This window comes from Grosmannia clavigera, assembly GCF_000143105.1.
Source record: "Grosmannia clavigera kw1407 unplaced genomic scaffold GCSC_144, whole genome shotgun sequence".
Classification (NCBI taxonomy): Eukaryota; Fungi; Ascomycota; class Sordariomycetes; order Ophiostomatales; family Ophiostomataceae; genus Leptographium; species Leptographium clavigerum.
Window position 1 is genome coordinate 1643798 of NW_014040797.1, and position 17800 is coordinate 1661597.

Here is a 17800-nt window from a genome sequence, read left to right on the forward strand (position 1 = left end):
ATCCGGCAATGCCGTGCCAATCTGGCCGTCCCCCCTTTTCTCTTTCCTGTTTTGCTCTTGTCTGCCTTTCTAATCGTTTTGGAAAAGCCTCAATTTTAAATCCTCCCCACACTGCATCACTTGCTCGAGAGATGCCTCGTACTGCTCGTCAGCAAAGGGCCGTTCTGCTCGGCCTGGTCGAGCACGTAGCCGTGATTGCGATGGCGGCATCTCGACGACTGCGCGCCTGTCTGTGCTCCTGCCCGCTCGCTTGGCCCGTCTTAGCTGCCTTTCGCTATCTTGCAGAGTATGTGCTCCGTAGGTGCGGATACCATCTTCAGGTGCTGCATGCACTTGACGTGCTACCTTGTCCGCTCGGCTACTCGCGCGTCACTACTCCGTACTGTTCTGTACTTGGATGCCCGGGACCCTGACCGTATCTCTCTCGGCTGGCTTGCACTTGCTTGCAAGCTGCATGTCGCATCGACGTCGTACTTTGCCCAAGCGGCCAAATTTAATATAAAAAGAGGACCCCAACTTTAGTGGCTATCTCCCCACTGCCATTGCACCCACCAAGCGTCGGGTTGCAAGGTAATATAAAGCCTCGGAATGTCTCCTCAGTCTGGCAGAAGACGTCCGACGATAGCCTTCTCAGCGAGCAATTTGCCCCCCGGGCTCGTGTACGGCACCTCTGTACGGGATATACGAGCGCGTACTGTATCCGTATCTTACGTTGCGAGAGCCTCTTGGTCCTGCTGGCGGCCGGCTAACGAGTCAAAACGGGGGAAGGGACCCCTGTGATGTGCTCGGACGGCTGTGGCCACCGAGAACATGCACTGTGCGGGTAGCTCCCTCGCAACGGCTGGCTCGCCAGATCAGCTACGGAGTACTTTGTACGTCGTATGTATCTTACGTCGTAGATGCAGAACTTGTCGACATGCAGGTCGGCCGAGCATGTAAGATATCCTGCATGGCACTCTGTTCGTATGGACCAGGACAAGGTTAGGGATATTACGAGCACTCCGTACGGAACAGGCCTGCTTGCTCATGTCGTCCTCGTCAGCGTTAAGCTTTTAGGGTTTGATATCAGGGATCACTCGTGCTCCCTGGTGTACAGAGTACTCGTATGTATCTGGCATGGAACCGGTTCTATTTCAGGAAGGCCTGGCCTCGCGCCATACGGCCTTCTCCTGCTTGGCTCGTCCTGCAAACGCAATGCCGGTCCAGTCCTCACGCGCGACGGCAGACGCAGATTGGCTGGGGCGGGCTCTGGTGGTGGAGCTGGATACAATTGTCCCTAATAGTGGATGGCCCCAAACCACAGTTCTCAATCTAAGCACAGTATCCGCACAGTGCTGCATCATTTCCCGTTTTTGGACGCGCTTCTGGCCGGCAGACGTGACTTGGGCGAGACCGTACCAGTCACTCGTCTTTGCACGGGACCCAGGTCGCGCTGAAGTATTTCCTTTTTTTACACCCTTTTCTTCAGTGTGAGCGCCCGGGCCTCCAACAACGGCCCATCCATCGGCCACGAGGGCACTCTCGCAGTTGTAGGACCTGCATCGACGGTTGTCGGCAGTCGCCTACTATGTAAGCACAGATGCAGGTAAGAAAACGGCCATCCATCGCTCTCAGCTTGTCCTGCCAGCAAACGCTGCGACACGGCAGTGCTGCGGTGCATACAGCGTATTCTGTGGCGCTGTAAGCCCGGTGACACCGCGTCTGTGCCCGTCCGTTTCCGGCCTGAAAGAGGACACACGACATACTCCGTACAGAAAAGGCAAAAAGCACATGATTGTTGGCTGTTTCGATCGCTCCTGCACCTGCAGCTTGCTTCATCCAGGACAAACAGCATTAAATCCGGTATGTGGGGGTTGGGGTTTTTTAGGGAAGGCACGGGCGTGGTTGCAGTGCATCAAAGGGTGTGGCTGCAGCGCGCCTCTCGTTCTTGCCACGAATTCTCTCCGCCGTTTGGCTGCAGGCCAAGCGCTTGATAGCCTGCCACACCACTTCCAACCCACTACCCATCCTTGACACACACCACCCGTTTCGCTGGCGCCGCCCCCTGCCCTTTCCTTTTTATCTCTTTTTTTTTTTTTTTTTTTTTTGCGACTCCCTTTTCTCTCATTTCCCCCCTTTCTCTGGTCCCATCCCTCTCTTTTCTTCTTTTATTTGAATATTTCCAATTGCTACTCCGTACTGGCATTTCCTTCCCCGTGCTCTTCCTCTTTCCTCCCTGCCTTCGACTCCTCGTATCTTCGCCTTCATCTCGTATCCACAACGATCCATTTCCCGCCATCCTTGAGCACGCCTTTCTCGCTGTACAGTGCTCTTCATCTCCTCCCCAAGCTTCCCGCCCTCGCCAGCACCACTAAAAGCTGGATCGGCGCCTGTGCCAGTTCGTCGTGCCTTGAATTTCGAGGAATTGATCCTCCCGTTACATTGATCCGCCTGTCAGCGAACAATTACCAGCCAGGGAGAGACCAGACCAGAACGGCTCGCTCAATCCCCTTCCTCGCCGTCCATTGATCGATCAGCTAGTCCAAACTCCGTATAGGCAGACTGACCCACGGCCACCACCCGGACCCGGCGAATTTCCCCATAGCCTATACCCATTATTGGGGACTCCTGAGAGAGAAAGAGGAAACCTTCAAAAAGTCTCCAATCCCTTTTTTACTCCTTTTCCCTCGCGCAACCCGCAAAGGCGAAAGTCAAAGGGATCTGTTTCAACGTCATCCACGCTTTTCGCTTCCCAGACGAGTCTTTGCTTTGTATTCCTTGGCCAGCTGCGTCTCTGAAACAGCTTTATTCCCGGTTCCCGAATTGCAGCTCTCTTCCACCTCTTCCCTTCTCTTCTTGTTCTTGTTCTTGTTCTTTCTTCTCGCCGCTTCGACCAGCTCGCGAAGACTTCCTCCCCCATATACCCGGAAGACATCTGCAATAATGGCATCCAAGGTATGTTCGTGCTGCTTCGAGCCTTTCTCTCTCGCTTCTCCTTTTATTTTCCCTAGGCGTTCTAGCTGTCTTGGCGCGCTACTTCGAGAAGCTCTGAAGAATTGGCCGATTGAGAGCTACACCTACGAGCCACCAGCCTTCGCGCCATACACACATCTCGATGGTTACCATGGAAACTTGTTTGGCTAACAGTTTGCGAACGCGTTAGTTCCTGAGAGAATACAAGCTGGTCGTGGTCGGCGGTGGTGGTGTAGGCAAGTCTTGCCTCACCATCCAGCTGATTCAGAGCCACTTCGTAGACGAGTACGATCCGACGATTGAGGGTACGTTTTAGCCCACAGTGCATCCGGTTACCATCAAGCCGGCGCCCGAGCAGTCAGACTAATCATTTCCAACGATGCTTAGACTCGTACCGGAAGCAGTGCGTCATCGACGAAGAGGTTGCCCTGTTGGACGTTCTCGATACCGCCGGCCAAGAAGAATACTCAGCGATGCGGGAGCAGTACATGCGGACTGGTGAAGGCTTCCTACTGGTGTACTCGATCACTTCACGGCAGAGCTTTGAAGAAATCACCACGTTTCAACAACAGATCCTGCGAGTGAAGGACAAGGACTACTTCCCGATGGTGGTTGTGGGCAACAAGTGCGATCTCGAGGGGGAGCGGGAGGTGACCAAGCAAGGTACGAGAAGGCAATGTTCATCTTGGACTGAATGATGTATGCCTGTGTACTGACAATGGCTGGTTACAGAGGGCGAGGCGCTAGCAAAATCGTTTGGCTGCAAGTTCATCGAGACGTCAGCCAAGTCACGGATCAACGTCGACAAGGCCTTCTTCGATATTGTCCGCGAGATTCGACGATACAACCGGGAGATGCAGGGCTACTCAACCGGCAGCGGGGCGTCTAACTCGAACGGGCCAGCAAATAAGCTGGAGGTCAGCGACGCCGATGCAGACCCAGGATGCTGCGCCAAGTGTGTGATTATGTGAAGCGGACAGAGGCACGTCGTGACGTCTGATGTTGGCTGGTGAAGCAGAGGATGAGATGTGCAACTTTTGCCTTCTGCATTGGACACGACTGGTTGCAATGGTCCCTTTCGTTGGGTTTTGGCGGGCAATAGAGGAGGAGATGCTGCAAACGGCATGAACAGATATACGGCGAACCGACCGGTCCTCGGGACAGGATGCGAGTTCGAAAAATCCACGGCGGGTTTCGAGCATTGGCACGGGAGGAGGCGTTCTCGCCGACCAATGTGACAAGACGAGAGACGTGAAGTGTCAAGTCCGTGCTTGCGCCGGTACTCTGGAAACTTGGTACTGGTCTCTTTGTTCTGCTTGGAGCATCACTGGCAACGGCTAGCATGTTTAGAGTTAGTTCGCGAGGGTGTGCCCATCTTGTCCTTTGACGTCGTTCACGGGGGGCCGTGTTCCTAATCCCCTTTCCTGTTGTCGATGTGATTTTGTTTTGGCAGCGACTGAGTCCTACTGACTGGCTCTAATTTGATTTTGGTTGTTTATTATCGGTTTTTTTCCATCTTCTCCAGCAGCTACCCACTGTTCCTTTTTGTCATCTTTGTGTCCCTTCCTTCTCGTTTGTGTATCTCTTTAGTTTCCTGGGACCATACCAGATATCTTACCTATTCGTCTTTAGGGGGGAAAATGTTCAATGAACGAGTTCCAAAGAAACCCATGTGCGCGACTGGTGAACTGAACAAGTAAGGTGAACAGCCGAGGGTTTGTTCGTCAGAGAGCTGGACGGCTATAAAGCCAGTCATGCGAAGCGGTTTAGCATGCCGCTCTTTTGCATCATCTCTTCACCTTTGGTCACAGTTTCTAAACAGCATCTCATTGATGAGTCGCGATTTGCCTCGGCCTTTCTGGATCTTCAGTCAACTTCTGCTCTTCACCTTCAGCAGATATGTCTGATAACGAGTGGCTCGCTGCCGGTGTCGACATTAGCGACGAGGACATCAACGGCAGCATTTTCGACAATATGATCGGCGGCTACTTTGAGGCTGCTATTCCCGTGGCCCAGTCGCCGGCTCCCTTCGCTGAGCCCGTCGCTGTGCCCGTCGCTCCCATTGACCCGCTGCCGGCCCCAGTGGCAGCCCCAGTGGCAGAGCCGCCGGCTCCTGTGGCCGAAGCGTCCGCTCCCGTGGCCGAAGCACCTGCTCGTGTCGCTCAGCCCGTTGTTGAGGTCCCCTCGGTCCCGAATATGAATGCGGCCGCACGGAGGGCAGCACGTTACGCCGCCATTACCGCCAAGAGAGTCGCGACGATGGCCAGAAAACGAGAGGCAGCTGAGGCGGCCAGGATTCGAAGTGCCCGCAATTTCGCTGCCCGTCGCGAACGCGAAGCCGCCGGCGAGTCCTCTGGTGCTGCAGGCCCTGCAAGGGAGTATGTGCCCCGTGTCATCACTCGTCGCATGGCTGCCGCTTCCGCCGCTGCCGTTGCTGCCGCTACTGCTGTTTCTGTCACGACTGCTGCTGCTGGTGCTGCCAATGCAGCGTCCGGTGCAGATGCGCCTGAGTAAGTGATCTTATTGTCAGGTCCGGCGTTCCCTCGTCGTAGGTGAGTCCAGTCGTATTTGAGCCCAAAATGTAGAAGTGCCTCCTGTTGATCTGCACTCGTTCTCGAAGTGCCTCAGGTTAGTCAGCACTCGACAATGTTGGTAGTCGTAGGTATCAGATCCTTGAACACTGTCACGAAACATACAAAATCATAAGTCGTAAATCTCACACGCAGAACTTGTAACACATGCAGTGAATTGTTGTTATGAACAGCCGCTTATACTTGTAGGGCTGCAGTGAAATAACCAAAGGGTATCTATTCATTAAAGGAGCGAACGAGACAGCCTTCGGCTTCCATCATTAAGGAGCGTTGATCATATTGACTTTTCCTAAACCAAAGAGACGTACCAAGTAGGCGAAACAACGGCTGTTATGCCAATGCCAGCCCAGAAAGACACAAGCAGTGAAATGCAAAAGAGGATCGAAGAGAGGGGGCATTCAACATGGACAATAGAGACAGGCTACAAGCTGTGACGTTTACTAGATTAAGCGAGGAAGAAAAATACAATCAGAGGTGCCGAGGCCATGAAGGCATGGAAGCCTGGGCTTGACTTTCCAGATGCTGGAATAGCATCTGATGAGCCACCAGTTGCCGTAGAAGAGGCCGAAGTCGTTGAAGATGTCGATGTCGTTAGCGAGGAAGACCTCGTTGTTCTTCCGGTTGACGATCCGGCTGTCGATGACACAGAGCCGCTGGTGCTGCCACTTCCACTGACGGTACTTGCGCTGCCGGTGAGACCACTAGAAGTGCCACTGGCAGTTCCAGTAGCGGTGCCAGTAGTGGTGCGAATAGTGGTGCCAGCAGAGATGCTACCGGTGCCGGAGTCGGTAACAGTCCCAGTTACGGTGTTTCCGGCAGCAGTGCCGGTGCCGGTGCTAGTCCCAGCAGCAGTCACGGTTCCGGTGCCAGTTGCAGTCGCCGTGCCAGTGATGGTGCCAGCTCCAATAACAGTGCCGCTACCGATGGGGCTAGAGCTTGCTCCAACACTGGTGCCGGTGTTAGGGGAGCTTCCTCGAGTCGTAACCGTACTAAGGCTGCTGCTACCGCTGAGCGTCAACACAGTAGCTGCTGTGCCCCCTGGACTATTGGCACTGCTACCAGCAATTGCACCTGCACTGTCACTGGCACCGGTTTCGGTATCGGTACTAATAGACGAAGTAGCAGTGGAGGATGAAGCTGGAGAAGAAGCCAGAGAAGATGTTGGCGAGGTTTGGGGGGAAGCATCTGGAGACGTGGCCGAAGACAAAGCGGCTGCGGAAGATGTGACCGGGCTGCTTGACCGTGGCGCACTCGCCGTTGCCGAGGCCGTGCTGGAAGACGTAGTGGCGCCGTTAGAGCCACTAGTACCGTCTCCAGTGGTTGCGGTGGTGCTAGGGGTCGCGAGCGGTGACGGCGCGCTCGAGGTGGCCGCCACCTGTGCCGTCGTCAGGACGGTAGCAGCAGTCGCTACTTCGCTCTGGGGCCCTGTAGCCGAGGAAGCCTGTGCCGATGCTGGGCTCGAAGTGCAGAAGTCGATAAATTGCGAGAATGTGTCGGTCAACCACGCTTCGGCCTTCAGGGATGCCTGGTTCGAACCGCCGTTTATGCAAGTCTTGCAGGCATCATAGTCCTCCATGAAAGCCGAAGTAGGGGAACACATCTTTTGTGTCTTTCCTTCGCTCTGAACCTCCGTGTAGGCATTGTTGCAATCATCGTAGCAGTATGATGGAAGGGTATCAGAAGGGATAGCACGCTTGAAATGGGACCAACTGTGGGTTGTATAGGCTGCTTTCGATGTCATCCATTTTGGTGACCATGGCGGCGGCGACAGCGGTGTCCACGCTGATGAAGATGATATCCGTGATGACGAGGATGGCGTCCACGGCCATGACGACTCCACCGACGACGACGAAGACGGCACCCATGACGATGACGAGGACGTTGTTGGCCACTTCGTAAGCGTCGACTGCGTCGACCAGTCGCCCGTTGTCACTGTCACCGTGACGCCGCCAGTCACCTCAACAATGACCTCCTCTGAGAAGATGTCGTAGCTCAGGCCGAACGCCGGTGGCGGAAGGTTGAAGTATCCCTCCGTCGTCGGGTAATACGACGTTTGGTTAGCAGGCCAGTGAACGACCGGAAGCTTCGGTGCGAGGATGCACTGGTCCGTAGGGCAGATGAACGAGTCTTCTGGCGGGTCCGAAAACACTTTGCAACCGGCCGGTTTCGTCGCGTTGCATACGTAGCCCGGATTGCAGCCCCATGTGAGGTCGCTGCGAGGGTCCAACGTGCTCTGAGCCTCGCCTGGACTGGTTGGTGCCGGACAGACACTGACCGAAGAGACGACCGTCGTAGAAACAGTGACCGTCGCAGCTGGTGCTGTCACGACATTTGTGACCGTCGCGAAAACTGTCGAAGCAGGGATGACCGACGTGGTGGTCGTGCCAGCCCCTATTATGGTTGTGGTGGACTCTGGCAGAACAGACGTCACCACTACCGTCGACACGGACACGGGCCCGGTGACGGTCACTACGCTCCCGGGCAATGTGGTCACAGAGCCGGCTTGTGTGACTGTTGAAGCTGGCAGCACGATTGTGGTCGTTGGCAGCGTCACGGTCGATGCCGGAAGCGTCACGGTTGTGCCCGGGGCTGTGGTCGTCACGGGAGGCACCGTCACAATGTTGATATCTGTCACTGTGTCTATGTCCGTTACAGTAACGGGCAATGCAGGTCCGGTGACGGTGATGGGTGAGGCAGACTCGGTGTCCGTGACAGTTATGGGTGAGGCTGATACTATGTCTGTGTTTGTGATTGTCACTGGGGAAGCTGATACGTCCGTAACAGTAATTGGAGAGGCTGATACGACGGCCGTGTCTGTAACTGTCACCAGAGGAACTGATACGGTGTCTGTGTCGGTGCGAGTTACTGGTGTTGCCGAGATGATATTCGTGTCTGTCACTGTCACAGGAAAAGTCGACACATCCGTGACAGTAATAGGGGAGACTGAGACGGTGTCCGTGTCTGTGAGTGTCACTAGAGAAGCTAATACGTCCGTGATAGTAATGGGTGAGGCTGATACGATGTCTGTGTCGGTGAGAGTGACTGGTGTTGCCGATATAACATCGGTGTCTGTCACTGTCACGGGAGAAGTCGATACATCTGTAATGGTCATAGGAGAGGCAGATACGGTGTCAGTGTCCGTAATTGTCACGGGAGAGGCTGATATGACGTTCGTATCTGTAATGGTCACCGGACCGGCTGATACAACGTCCGTGTCCGTAAGTGTTACCGGGGAGGCCGATATGATATCCGTATCAGTGACAGTTATTGGAGCAGCCGGCACGATATCTGTGTCTGTGATTGTCACCGGAGAGGCTGATATGACATCTGTGTCCGTAATTGTCACTGGAGAGGCCGTTATGATATCCGTATCAGTGACAATCACTGGAGGAGCTGAGACGATGTCTATGTCAGTGACTGTCACCGACTCAAGGTCCGTAACCGACACTGTGTCTATGCTTGTGATTGTGACAGAAGAGGCAGACTCGGTATTGAAAACCGACTCGATATCTGTGACTGTAACAGGAGTAGTGAAGATTATCGTCACATCAGAAGTGACTAAGCTAACGTCGACAGAAACGACAGTAGACTATACGCAGCTCCGGTTAGCTATGCTCTCCCTCACAGGAAGGGACACTGAGGCGTACCGTTTCGTCAATTGTGGTGGGGACGTGTGATGTGACTGTCGTAGGAACATCCGAAGTGACCGTGATGAAGACATCTGATACAACAGTAGTGAAAATCTCCGATATGAGGGTTGTGGGAACGACTGAAACGACTGTGGAGAAAATGTCGGAGACAACCGTCGTCGTACTCCATTCAACATCCACGACACTCGTTATGCTGTGCTCGACTGAAGTTGTTGTGCTGACGTCTGTCGTTGTGGCCCATTCAACATCAATGGACGTCACTGTGCTGTAGTCGGTGGTCGTGATGAAGTCTGTCGCGGAGCTCCATTCAAACAACCGATGGAAGTTGTCGTGCTGACGTCTGTCGTCGTACTCCATTCAACCTCTACAGAAGTTGCTGTGCTGAAGTCTGTTGTTGTGCTCCATTCAATGTCAATGGACGTTACTGTGCTAGAGTCTGTCGTTGTACTCCATTCGACGTCAACAGAAGTCGCTGTGCTGAAGTCCGTTGTTGTGCTCCATACAACATCAACAGACGTCACTGTGCTCAAATCTGTAGTTGTACTCCATTCAACGTCGACGGAAGTTGCTGTGCTGATGTCTGTGGTCGTGCTAACGTCGGTCGTAGTGCTCCATTTGACGTCGGTGGTTGTGGCTGTGCTCCATATAACATCCGTGGTCTTGCTCCATTCTACGTCGACACTTGTGATTATGCTCAATATAAAGTCGGTGACTGTAGTCGTGTTCCATTCGACATCTGTCGTCGTGCTCCATTTAACGTCGGTGGTTGTGACCGTGCTCCATTCAACGTCCGTCGACGTGACTGACACGTAATCGGTCTCGACGTAGCTCTTTGTCACTTCAGAACTGTAATCATCTGTCAACGTCCCATCGGCCTGGTTAAAAGAGAGGCAAACTTACACATGATCAACGGTTGTGGTGACCGTGCTGTAAGCGGTAGTAGTCTGGATCGCGGTTTCCGTAATCGTGCATAGCTCGGTCGTGGTCGTGGTTTCCGTTACCGTGCAAATTTCGGTCACAGTCTTGGTACAGCTCGACCCATCATTCCCTCTGTTGCCTTCACTGCCTCTGGAATTAGAGGAATCTATTGCCAGGCTATAAGTGCCGTTGTCGGCCACTATCACCGCCGCAGATGAAGCTATCAGTCCGGCGACGAGGCGCCAAAAGCTGAGCACGCCAACCATAACTACGCCTGTCCTTTTCTGGCCGTATGAGTACTTTCTCACTCGACCGACGAAAGAACGGCTTTTTCAACACCGGCGAGAAAATTGTTCGCCTATGCGATCCCGGTATACATGAATGAAGGGAGACCAAAATAAGTGAGCGACTTGGTCCTGAAATTGAGGCCCAATGAAACTGATCGCCATAAACGAATGGGATGTTCTAGCAAAAGGACAATGGGAGCCAGGGGAAGGGGGGAGGAAAGCAGGGAGCAACGTTTGCTGAGACGAGAGAAAGACACAAAAGACGCATGCGGCGGCATGTGCTTTGGTATAAGAGAGCAGGATGTCCACAGTAGTAGATACAAGTTACAACAATACAACAGGGGCACTCGACAAAGAGGGGGGGGGGGGGTGGGGCGGCCTTGGCCCAGCTGGTGGTGGCGGGGTGATGACAGTAGAGTTGGGCCAATGGCGGTTTCAAGTTGCCGAACACACGTCTTGCTGTAGTTGGGGAATCCTAATTCCTTTTCTAGTTGCTATCCTCTCTCACTGGCTGGAACACAATGGGGGCAAGGCGAAGCTAGGAAGATGCGTACGTATGTCCTGGGCTGGGCAGCTCCATCCTGGGAGGGCTGAAAGGTTAAGCGTCTTATTTTTACATTCTGGCCCAAACGCTTTACAGAGGACGAATGGCTAGCTCTGACTACTTCTCAAGGGACTGCTGCCGGCAATGTCTGTTTAAAGCAAAGCCTGTTCATTAGAGGCTGGACCAGGGAGAGCAGAACTTGGAGAAAGGGCATAAAAAAGGGCAAAACTAGCATTGTTCGAAAGCGGTAATAACATAGGTTTCGGGGGAAGGGCATACGACAAGTGAGTCGTTGGTGAAAGCCGGAATCCCTGTCGGACACGGCAGATCTTGTGGAGAACAGCAAAATCCTGCATGCGGCCCTGCGAAGGCGCAACATTCGATATCCGTGCCATGTCCGCCTACACCCCAAACGAAGAGAAAAGACAGGACAGAGTACGGAATGTGAGTATCGTATTAATCGTAATGGAATGAGGGGAAGGCAGCATGCAGACTTGCTCGGGATGCTATCCGGGCAGGCAGAAGAGGGTGGGTTACGAGTACTTGTGCACAAGTTCTTCGTGTGGCTATTAAATCCTGATGAGGGCTGCTACAACTTATGAGGTGCAGGCTGCATGTACTGCCTCTTTCTCGCCGACAAGCGCAGCCCCCAAAAACACAAGTCCGAAAGACTCGCAAGCGGCCATTCCGGGTACATGCTTCTTAGCCAAGTGGAAAGCAGAGATGGCCCTCAAGCAGAAGAGCAGGGCGCGCCTATGCGAATGCTGCAGGTCCTAAAACATAAGCAGGGCGTGTATGCAGTGATGACCGACAGGCGATGGCGGTCTGGCCCCCATGCATGTTGCTTACGGGCTCGGGGGATTATACGAGGAGTTCATGAGGCCCGTAGTAGAGCTTGCTGATCGTGAAATAGGCCAAGACTGAAAGTCCAAGCCCGAGACATCAACCTCATACGATGGCGCACCCAGGAATGGCCGACAAGACGCATGTGCAGCTCTCGAAATCAGTCTCCTGTAACGTCGGGTAGTCTACAATGCCGAGAGCAAGTCTCGTGGCCCGAAGCAACTCGTTCAGCCCCTTCATAAGCAGAGGAAGGGAGCTCCGAACGGCTGATCGGGTGGTAGACGTCATATCTAGGCGCATTATAGGTGTGCCAGTGGCGTCTGCTTCGATACGACGCTCTGACCAAACTGAGCGAAGCGGCACGATCAGATGACAGGCCAGCAAGGCCAGAAACAGACTTATTCTTCTTCCTCTGCACGGCACCTGGGTTGCTTATGCATGACTCCAAGAAATGGAAGCAGTGCGGAGGCTGGAAGCTCCTAGAGAGGTTAGTTTGCGAGCCATTATATATGCGGGACCGCACCTCTACTATCAGAAGTGGAAGGCAAGGCCCGATGACATTTATTCACATCTTGATGCAGTGCTTGAGCCACAAGTTTGTCATCTCTGACAAAGATCGGCAGGGCAAGCACGAGGCCGACCGGCTGAGAGCATCAGCTTTTTCGGATGCACGCTTGCGAGCGGCTTGTCTTGTTCCGGTCCGACTGTGTGGTCCCTAGGAAGCTGTTGGTCCGTGGCCATACGACCGCTAATAAGAGCCACCTGAAAGAAGGTACTCTGTAAGGGACTCGAATACATTAGATGAAAGGAACAGACGACGACCATTGCTAGTGTTCCTACAGTAGCGAACATGTACGGTATCTCTCACCCACCATCATGCCCCGTGTTCATTTGGTGCGTGTCGCACTTTCGAATAAGAGTGGCTGTGTGCTTCTTGGTGGTGTCTTTACGGAGTACTGGTGAGCTGGTCTCACCGATTGTCCTTTTTAGTCTTTTGCCAGCGAAGGGGGAGTCGATGCTTGTCACACGCTTATTGGTTGAGACCATGCGGCACTAGTGTGGTCTATGGCTTAGTCTATCCGAAGCGGTGGCCAAGGGCCAGTACGGAGGGTCGTGGAGGGTGCTAAATTATTCAAATTATTCTAGCTTCGATGAGCCTATTTTCGGCGCACTGTGCACCAGCACTCGAAATGGCCCATGTAGTATAGTGTGCGCATAGCAGATACGAGTACTACGGACTGTCGGGGCTCTCCACAGAAATCCTTCGATGAAACCCAACATGGTGGAGTTGCTCGTCAGCATAGTCGGAGTAGTCACCCTCTGGCAGGATGACGCGACCAAAAACTGAGATGAGGAACAAGAACATGCTCAAGACACAGCAATTAGTCCGTGAGATGAAGTGACCATCGCAGTGGAACGGTATGGACTTTAGCGGGTGTCGTCAGCTGACAGAGTGGCTTGATGGAGTAGACCTGCTGTAAACCAGATCAGTACGAGTACGGGTACTTGTGCAAGTGCTATCGACCACGAGTTCTTTGTGAACACCTTGCAGGGGCAGTGAAATAGAAAAAAAAGTATGCTTCGTTTCCATCTCAAGCAGCACGAGGCAAGGTGAGCTCGGCAAGTTGCGAGTATGAAAGGGTGGGTGGCTAGAACCGGCGAGGAGAAGAAAAGAGCGAAAATTGCCAAGACCACAGCTGTTTTTGCCGTGTTGAGTCTATTATCGATATTGTGTTCTAGTCTTCAAACAGAAGTAAATAGCGCGCAAGGGGCTTTTTTTTAGCAGGGCATCATATTTCCCTTTTTGTTTATGCTTACATGTATTTTCCTCCCCATCTTGCTGCATGTGTCGTGCGGCCTTTTCCTAAAAGCATGAGCCTATAGACAAGGCTGAAAAACCAAGACGAATGCTACGTTGACAGCTGTTCGTATGGGCAGATCGCGGGGTCATTGGGACACTATGACACGAGTAATACTTCTGCAGGATGCAACCATCTTGCGTCTTCTTCACAGCCGTTTTCGCTATGCGGTCCTACCTTTTTGCTCAGATAAAGAGTAATTATCGGAGATTGGTATGCTGCACAGTTTATGAAGGGGGCGAAGAAGAAATGTAGTCATGGATGGCAGAGACAGGCCTGGGGGTGTTCAAGAAAACAGGCAGGCTATCCAGCGTCAGTGTCTAGGAAATCAGCAGTTGCATTGCCGTCAGCTGTCGGCCGTAGAGACAGACAGCGAGGCCTTCCCGTGTTGCCTTGTGTGGCCTGGACACCGCACTGCTGCTATTCTGGTGGTGGCAGATGTGCTATCTCGTATTGGACGAGCTGGATGTCCGAAAAGTGCTCCGCACTAACACTATGCATGGCTGCTGCTGCAGCACCCTCCTCTTCTCGGTCGCAACCTGTCGTTTGGCCGTTTGTCTACATTCGTTTCCCGACCACTTTGCGATCACTGCCGGTCTCTTTAATCAGCACACGAGTGCCGTCCTCCAGACTCTCTTCAGTTCTTTGTCTTGGCTCTCACCCCTCCTCATGTAGGATTGTTCGCCCACCTTTGCATTTCCTGTCGGCTGACACCTCATCTACAAGGTCTAGTGGCAGCCCCCAAGTCGATTGGCTTTCTCATTCCCTTATTTCTTGGCTGTGCTTTCACTGCTGTGCAACGAACCCCGGATTTTGACAGTACAAATCGGCAGGAACGTTGCGGCAATGGGCCACTGCTCGTGATTTCCCATTGCAGAAATCGAGCCTTGCGATCGACGCGCCTTCCTTCCCTTCTATCTTCTAGACACTCTTCCTTCGCTCTTGGAGCGACGGTCTCACCTTCCTCCTCTCTGTATTATCTCTGTCTCCTCCCGCCTCCATATAGCGAATGGGACTTCACTCCAACACTGCGTTCTTTCATCTCCATCTCATGTGTTTTTCGTGGATCGCCAGTTGTCTATACTAAGCAGAGACCGTAACATCATGCGGCTTTTGGCCGTGGTGTCGGGCTTCGTGGCTGGGGCCGCGGCTCAACTATCCGGATGGTCATCGGACCAGGTCAACACCACAATATGCTATTGGGGGCAGCTTCGAGGTATTAAGCTTTTTCAGAGTGTGAGCAGAAGACAAGGCACTGACAGAACAGCCACCGCCATCCAGGATACTTTGTATATGGACGGGGGCAGTTTGTATTGGAAAACCCAGACGAAGGATGGGTTAGATCCCTTGCAAAAAGATGGTAACGATGCAATCCATCTCTCCCTCATCTATGTACTGCCACTGTTCTTCACTGACAGCAAAGGCAATCCACAGGGGGTCATCTTGACGCTCAACTTTAGCATACCCTTCAACACGTCGCAGAACATCTCTGCTCTTTTCGGCCAGCTTAACAAGGGCCCAGAGGGCAGTGGTGCAGGCAACCTTGCGCCCAATTACGTTGACGGTGCTCTACTCAGCAATGACCATGAAATGTTTCTCTTTGGCGGGGCACTTGCCAACACTGACAGCTATACGCCGCCGGACGACAAACAGGTCTTTTATTATCGGCAATCTCAGTATGGCGTCAACAGGACGTTCTTCTCAGGCTTTGGATTTGTCGATCTGCCCTCAGGGTCGACGCGCTACATAACCTACGGTGGTGCAGCTAACGCGCCCTCGGAGAATAAGGCCTGGTACTTCTCGGGTATGCGCTCGCCCGACTGGGGGGCCATATACCAGACGTCGGCCAATCAGTCGGTAAAACCTTCGAATATATCCAACACGCTCTTCACACTCGACATGACCACGCAGCAGGGCGAGTTTTTTGAAAACCGAACGCTGACGGGCTCTGCACGAGGCCGAGCCAGCCCGGAGCTGGTCTGGGTGCCCGTTGGAGAGCAGGGGATTCTCGTAGCCATCGGTGGAGTTGTCTATCCAGATTTCGTCACCACAGTCCACCAGTCGAGCAACGCAACGGCCAGTGTGAGTAGATATGCCAGTATACATTTCCGGTCCTGTCCTCTCCCTCATCCTAACATTCCTTACAGAAAGCGCAAAGCCCGGAATTCATGACCACAATCGACGTCTATGACGTCTTTAACAAGACCTGGTACCAGCAGACGACTACGGGCGGTGGTCCAGGCCAATTGGCGCTGGCCTGTTCGGTGCTGGCAACGGCAGCGGACGCATCCAGCTTTAACATATACCTGTACGGTGGCTATGACGGCCTGGCCGCCTTTGACGACTATAGCGACGATGTCTGGGTCTTGTCACTGCCGTCTTTCACCTGGACGCAGGTATTTGCGGGCAATACATCGCATGGCCGTGCCGGCCACCGCTGTTTGCTTCCGTATCCGGACCAGATGTTTGTCGTCGGTGGTTCTGCCACCATGTCTGAAACGGAGCCCTGCGCGGAAGGCGGTATATTGCAGGTGTTCAATCTCTCGTCGACCGAATGGTTGACCTCGTACAACCCCGAAAAGTGGTCCAACTACACCGTACCAGATGCCGTCGTCAAGGTTATCGGGGGCAATGGACAGGGTGGCGCCACGGCCACAGAGCCGGCTGTGTCCGGTGGTTGGGATACGGCGGCCCTAGGTGCGGTGTTCTCGACAGCTTACAAGACGTCCATCCCGACGTACTATCCTTATTCGCTAGCCACCACTACGACCAGTGGCACCAACAGCACATCCACAGCTGTGCCCACACCGAAGGCTACCGGCTCACACGGCAGCAAGGTGCCCTCGTTTCTACCACCGCTTCTCGGGGTCATCTGTGGCCTTATGGCGTTGTCGCTGTGTGTCTTGGGCTTTGTCTTGTATCGCCGGCGGGCTCTGCTGCGGCGCGGCTCTCAAAGCGGTGGTCGTCGGTCCAGCCGAGGCGTTGACGGGGCTAGGAGCGATGCCACGTACGACACACGAGCTAATATGGTCATAAATTGGCTATTGGGCATTACGAGCGTCAAGCGCTCGCCGACGACAACAGGTGCATCTGCCTATAGTGAAACGCTGGATGGGACTACAGGCAGCCCAAGCTCACCAGAGATGGAGCAGCTGCACGGCGGGTCACCGCGTGCTTATCATGCGTCTGGAAGCAGAAGCGGGACATCGGATGGGAGCCGACACCTGGCAGCGGTTGAGGTCCCCGACACTGCGATCGCCGAGATGATGGGTGAGCAAAGGCTTTCTTCTTTCCTTTCTTTCCGTCCGTTTCCTGTCCAGAATGATGACTAATGTGCAAAGCCGACACCCATCATCCGGTGGCCGAGCTCAGCGGAGAATCGTCGTCAGCAGGTGCTGCTAGCAGCCGTTTCGGCCGGGGCGAGAAAGTAGTATCGTTTGTCTCGTCAGCGGCCGAGCTCGAAAGCACAACAGACAGCAGGCGCCACGGCAGAAGGGGTTCTGCAGTTGTGCCTGCAGTTATTCCTGAGGCTGCAACTGCGCGTCCAGACTCACCTCCCCTTAGCACTGCTGGCCTGGCGAGAGTGTATCTGCCACCATCAAGATCCGGTTCGGTAGGATTGGCACCAACGCCACCGATTTCGGCGTCGGCACCCACGCCGTCCTCACCCAGCACAGAGAGCGCATCGCCGGGTGTGGGAAGCGGCAGTCGTCGACGACAACGCGAGTCTAGCATATCGGAGCTCAGCGACTCTGACCGCAGGCACCTGCGGCAAGGCAGCGAGGGTGGCGACTCGGTGAACTCGGGAACGTCTTCGCTTGTGTCGCCATCGACACCACAAACGGCGGCGGCCATTCCGGTATTGGCTGGAGCAGCAACAATGGGACGGCCACATCCGATCCCGGAGGCAGCAGCAGCAGAAGAGGCAGCCGAGGCCGAAACGGCAACAGGGGCAGGTGCAGGGCCACAGACAAATATCCCGCCACCATCCTTGATAGCACAGCAGTCTGCACCGGTTCCACCATCTCCGGGTGGCAGTCTGGGAACGTTGCGACGGAGCATCTTCCGAGAGAGCGAAGAAGACATGAGTGGATAGAGGATCATGTACTCCGTATGTTTCTTGGATAATGCGGCTTGGGTACTGTTGGGAGTTGTC

The 17800-nt window shown here is 54.0% G+C and overlaps 4 protein-coding genes across 4 annotated transcripts; 3 read left to right on the forward strand and 1 right to left on the reverse strand.

The window, feature by feature from the left end:
* Nucleotides 1-2922: 2922 nt before the first annotated feature.
* Nucleotides 2923-3923, forward strand: CMQ_2931 (Ras small monomeric GTPase; the record flags this gene model as incomplete). The annotated part of the gene is made up of 4 exons (XM_014317009.1): nt 2923-2934; nt 3143-3257; nt 3340-3615; nt 3685-3923. 4 exons carry the CDS (start codon nt 2923-2925, stop codon nt 3921-3923), a joined length of 642 nt encoding a protein of 213 aa, XP_014172484.1.
* A 928-nt stretch (nt 3924-4851) lies between these two features.
* On the forward strand, nt 4852-5504 carry CMQ_3011 (uncharacterized protein; the record flags this gene model as incomplete). The annotated part of the gene is made up of 2 exons (XM_014317089.1): nt 4852-5330; nt 5483-5504. 2 exons carry the CDS (start codon nt 4852-4854, stop codon nt 5502-5504), a joined length of 501 nt encoding a protein of 166 aa, XP_014172564.1.
* A 484-nt stretch (nt 5505-5988) lies between these two features.
* On the reverse strand, nt 5989-10377 carry CMQ_2512 (c-type lectin family member; the record flags this gene model as incomplete). The annotated part of the gene is made up of 4 exons (XM_014316590.1): nt 5989-9132; nt 9191-9483; nt 9546-10039; nt 10094-10377. 4 exons carry the CDS (start codon nt 10375-10377, stop codon nt 5989-5991), a joined length of 4215 nt encoding a protein of 1404 aa, XP_014172065.1.
* A 4371-nt stretch (nt 10378-14748) lies between these two features.
* On the forward strand, nt 14749-17740 carry CMQ_3102 (uncharacterized protein; the record flags this gene model as incomplete). The annotated part of the gene is made up of 4 exons (XM_014317180.1): nt 14749-14880; nt 15079-15726; nt 15792-16914; nt 16986-17740. The coding sequence occupies 4 exons, from the start codon at nt 14749-14751 to the stop codon at nt 17738-17740; spliced, it is 2658 nt and encodes an 885-aa protein (XP_014172655.1).
* Between the last annotated feature and the right edge of the window lie 60 nt (nt 17741-17800).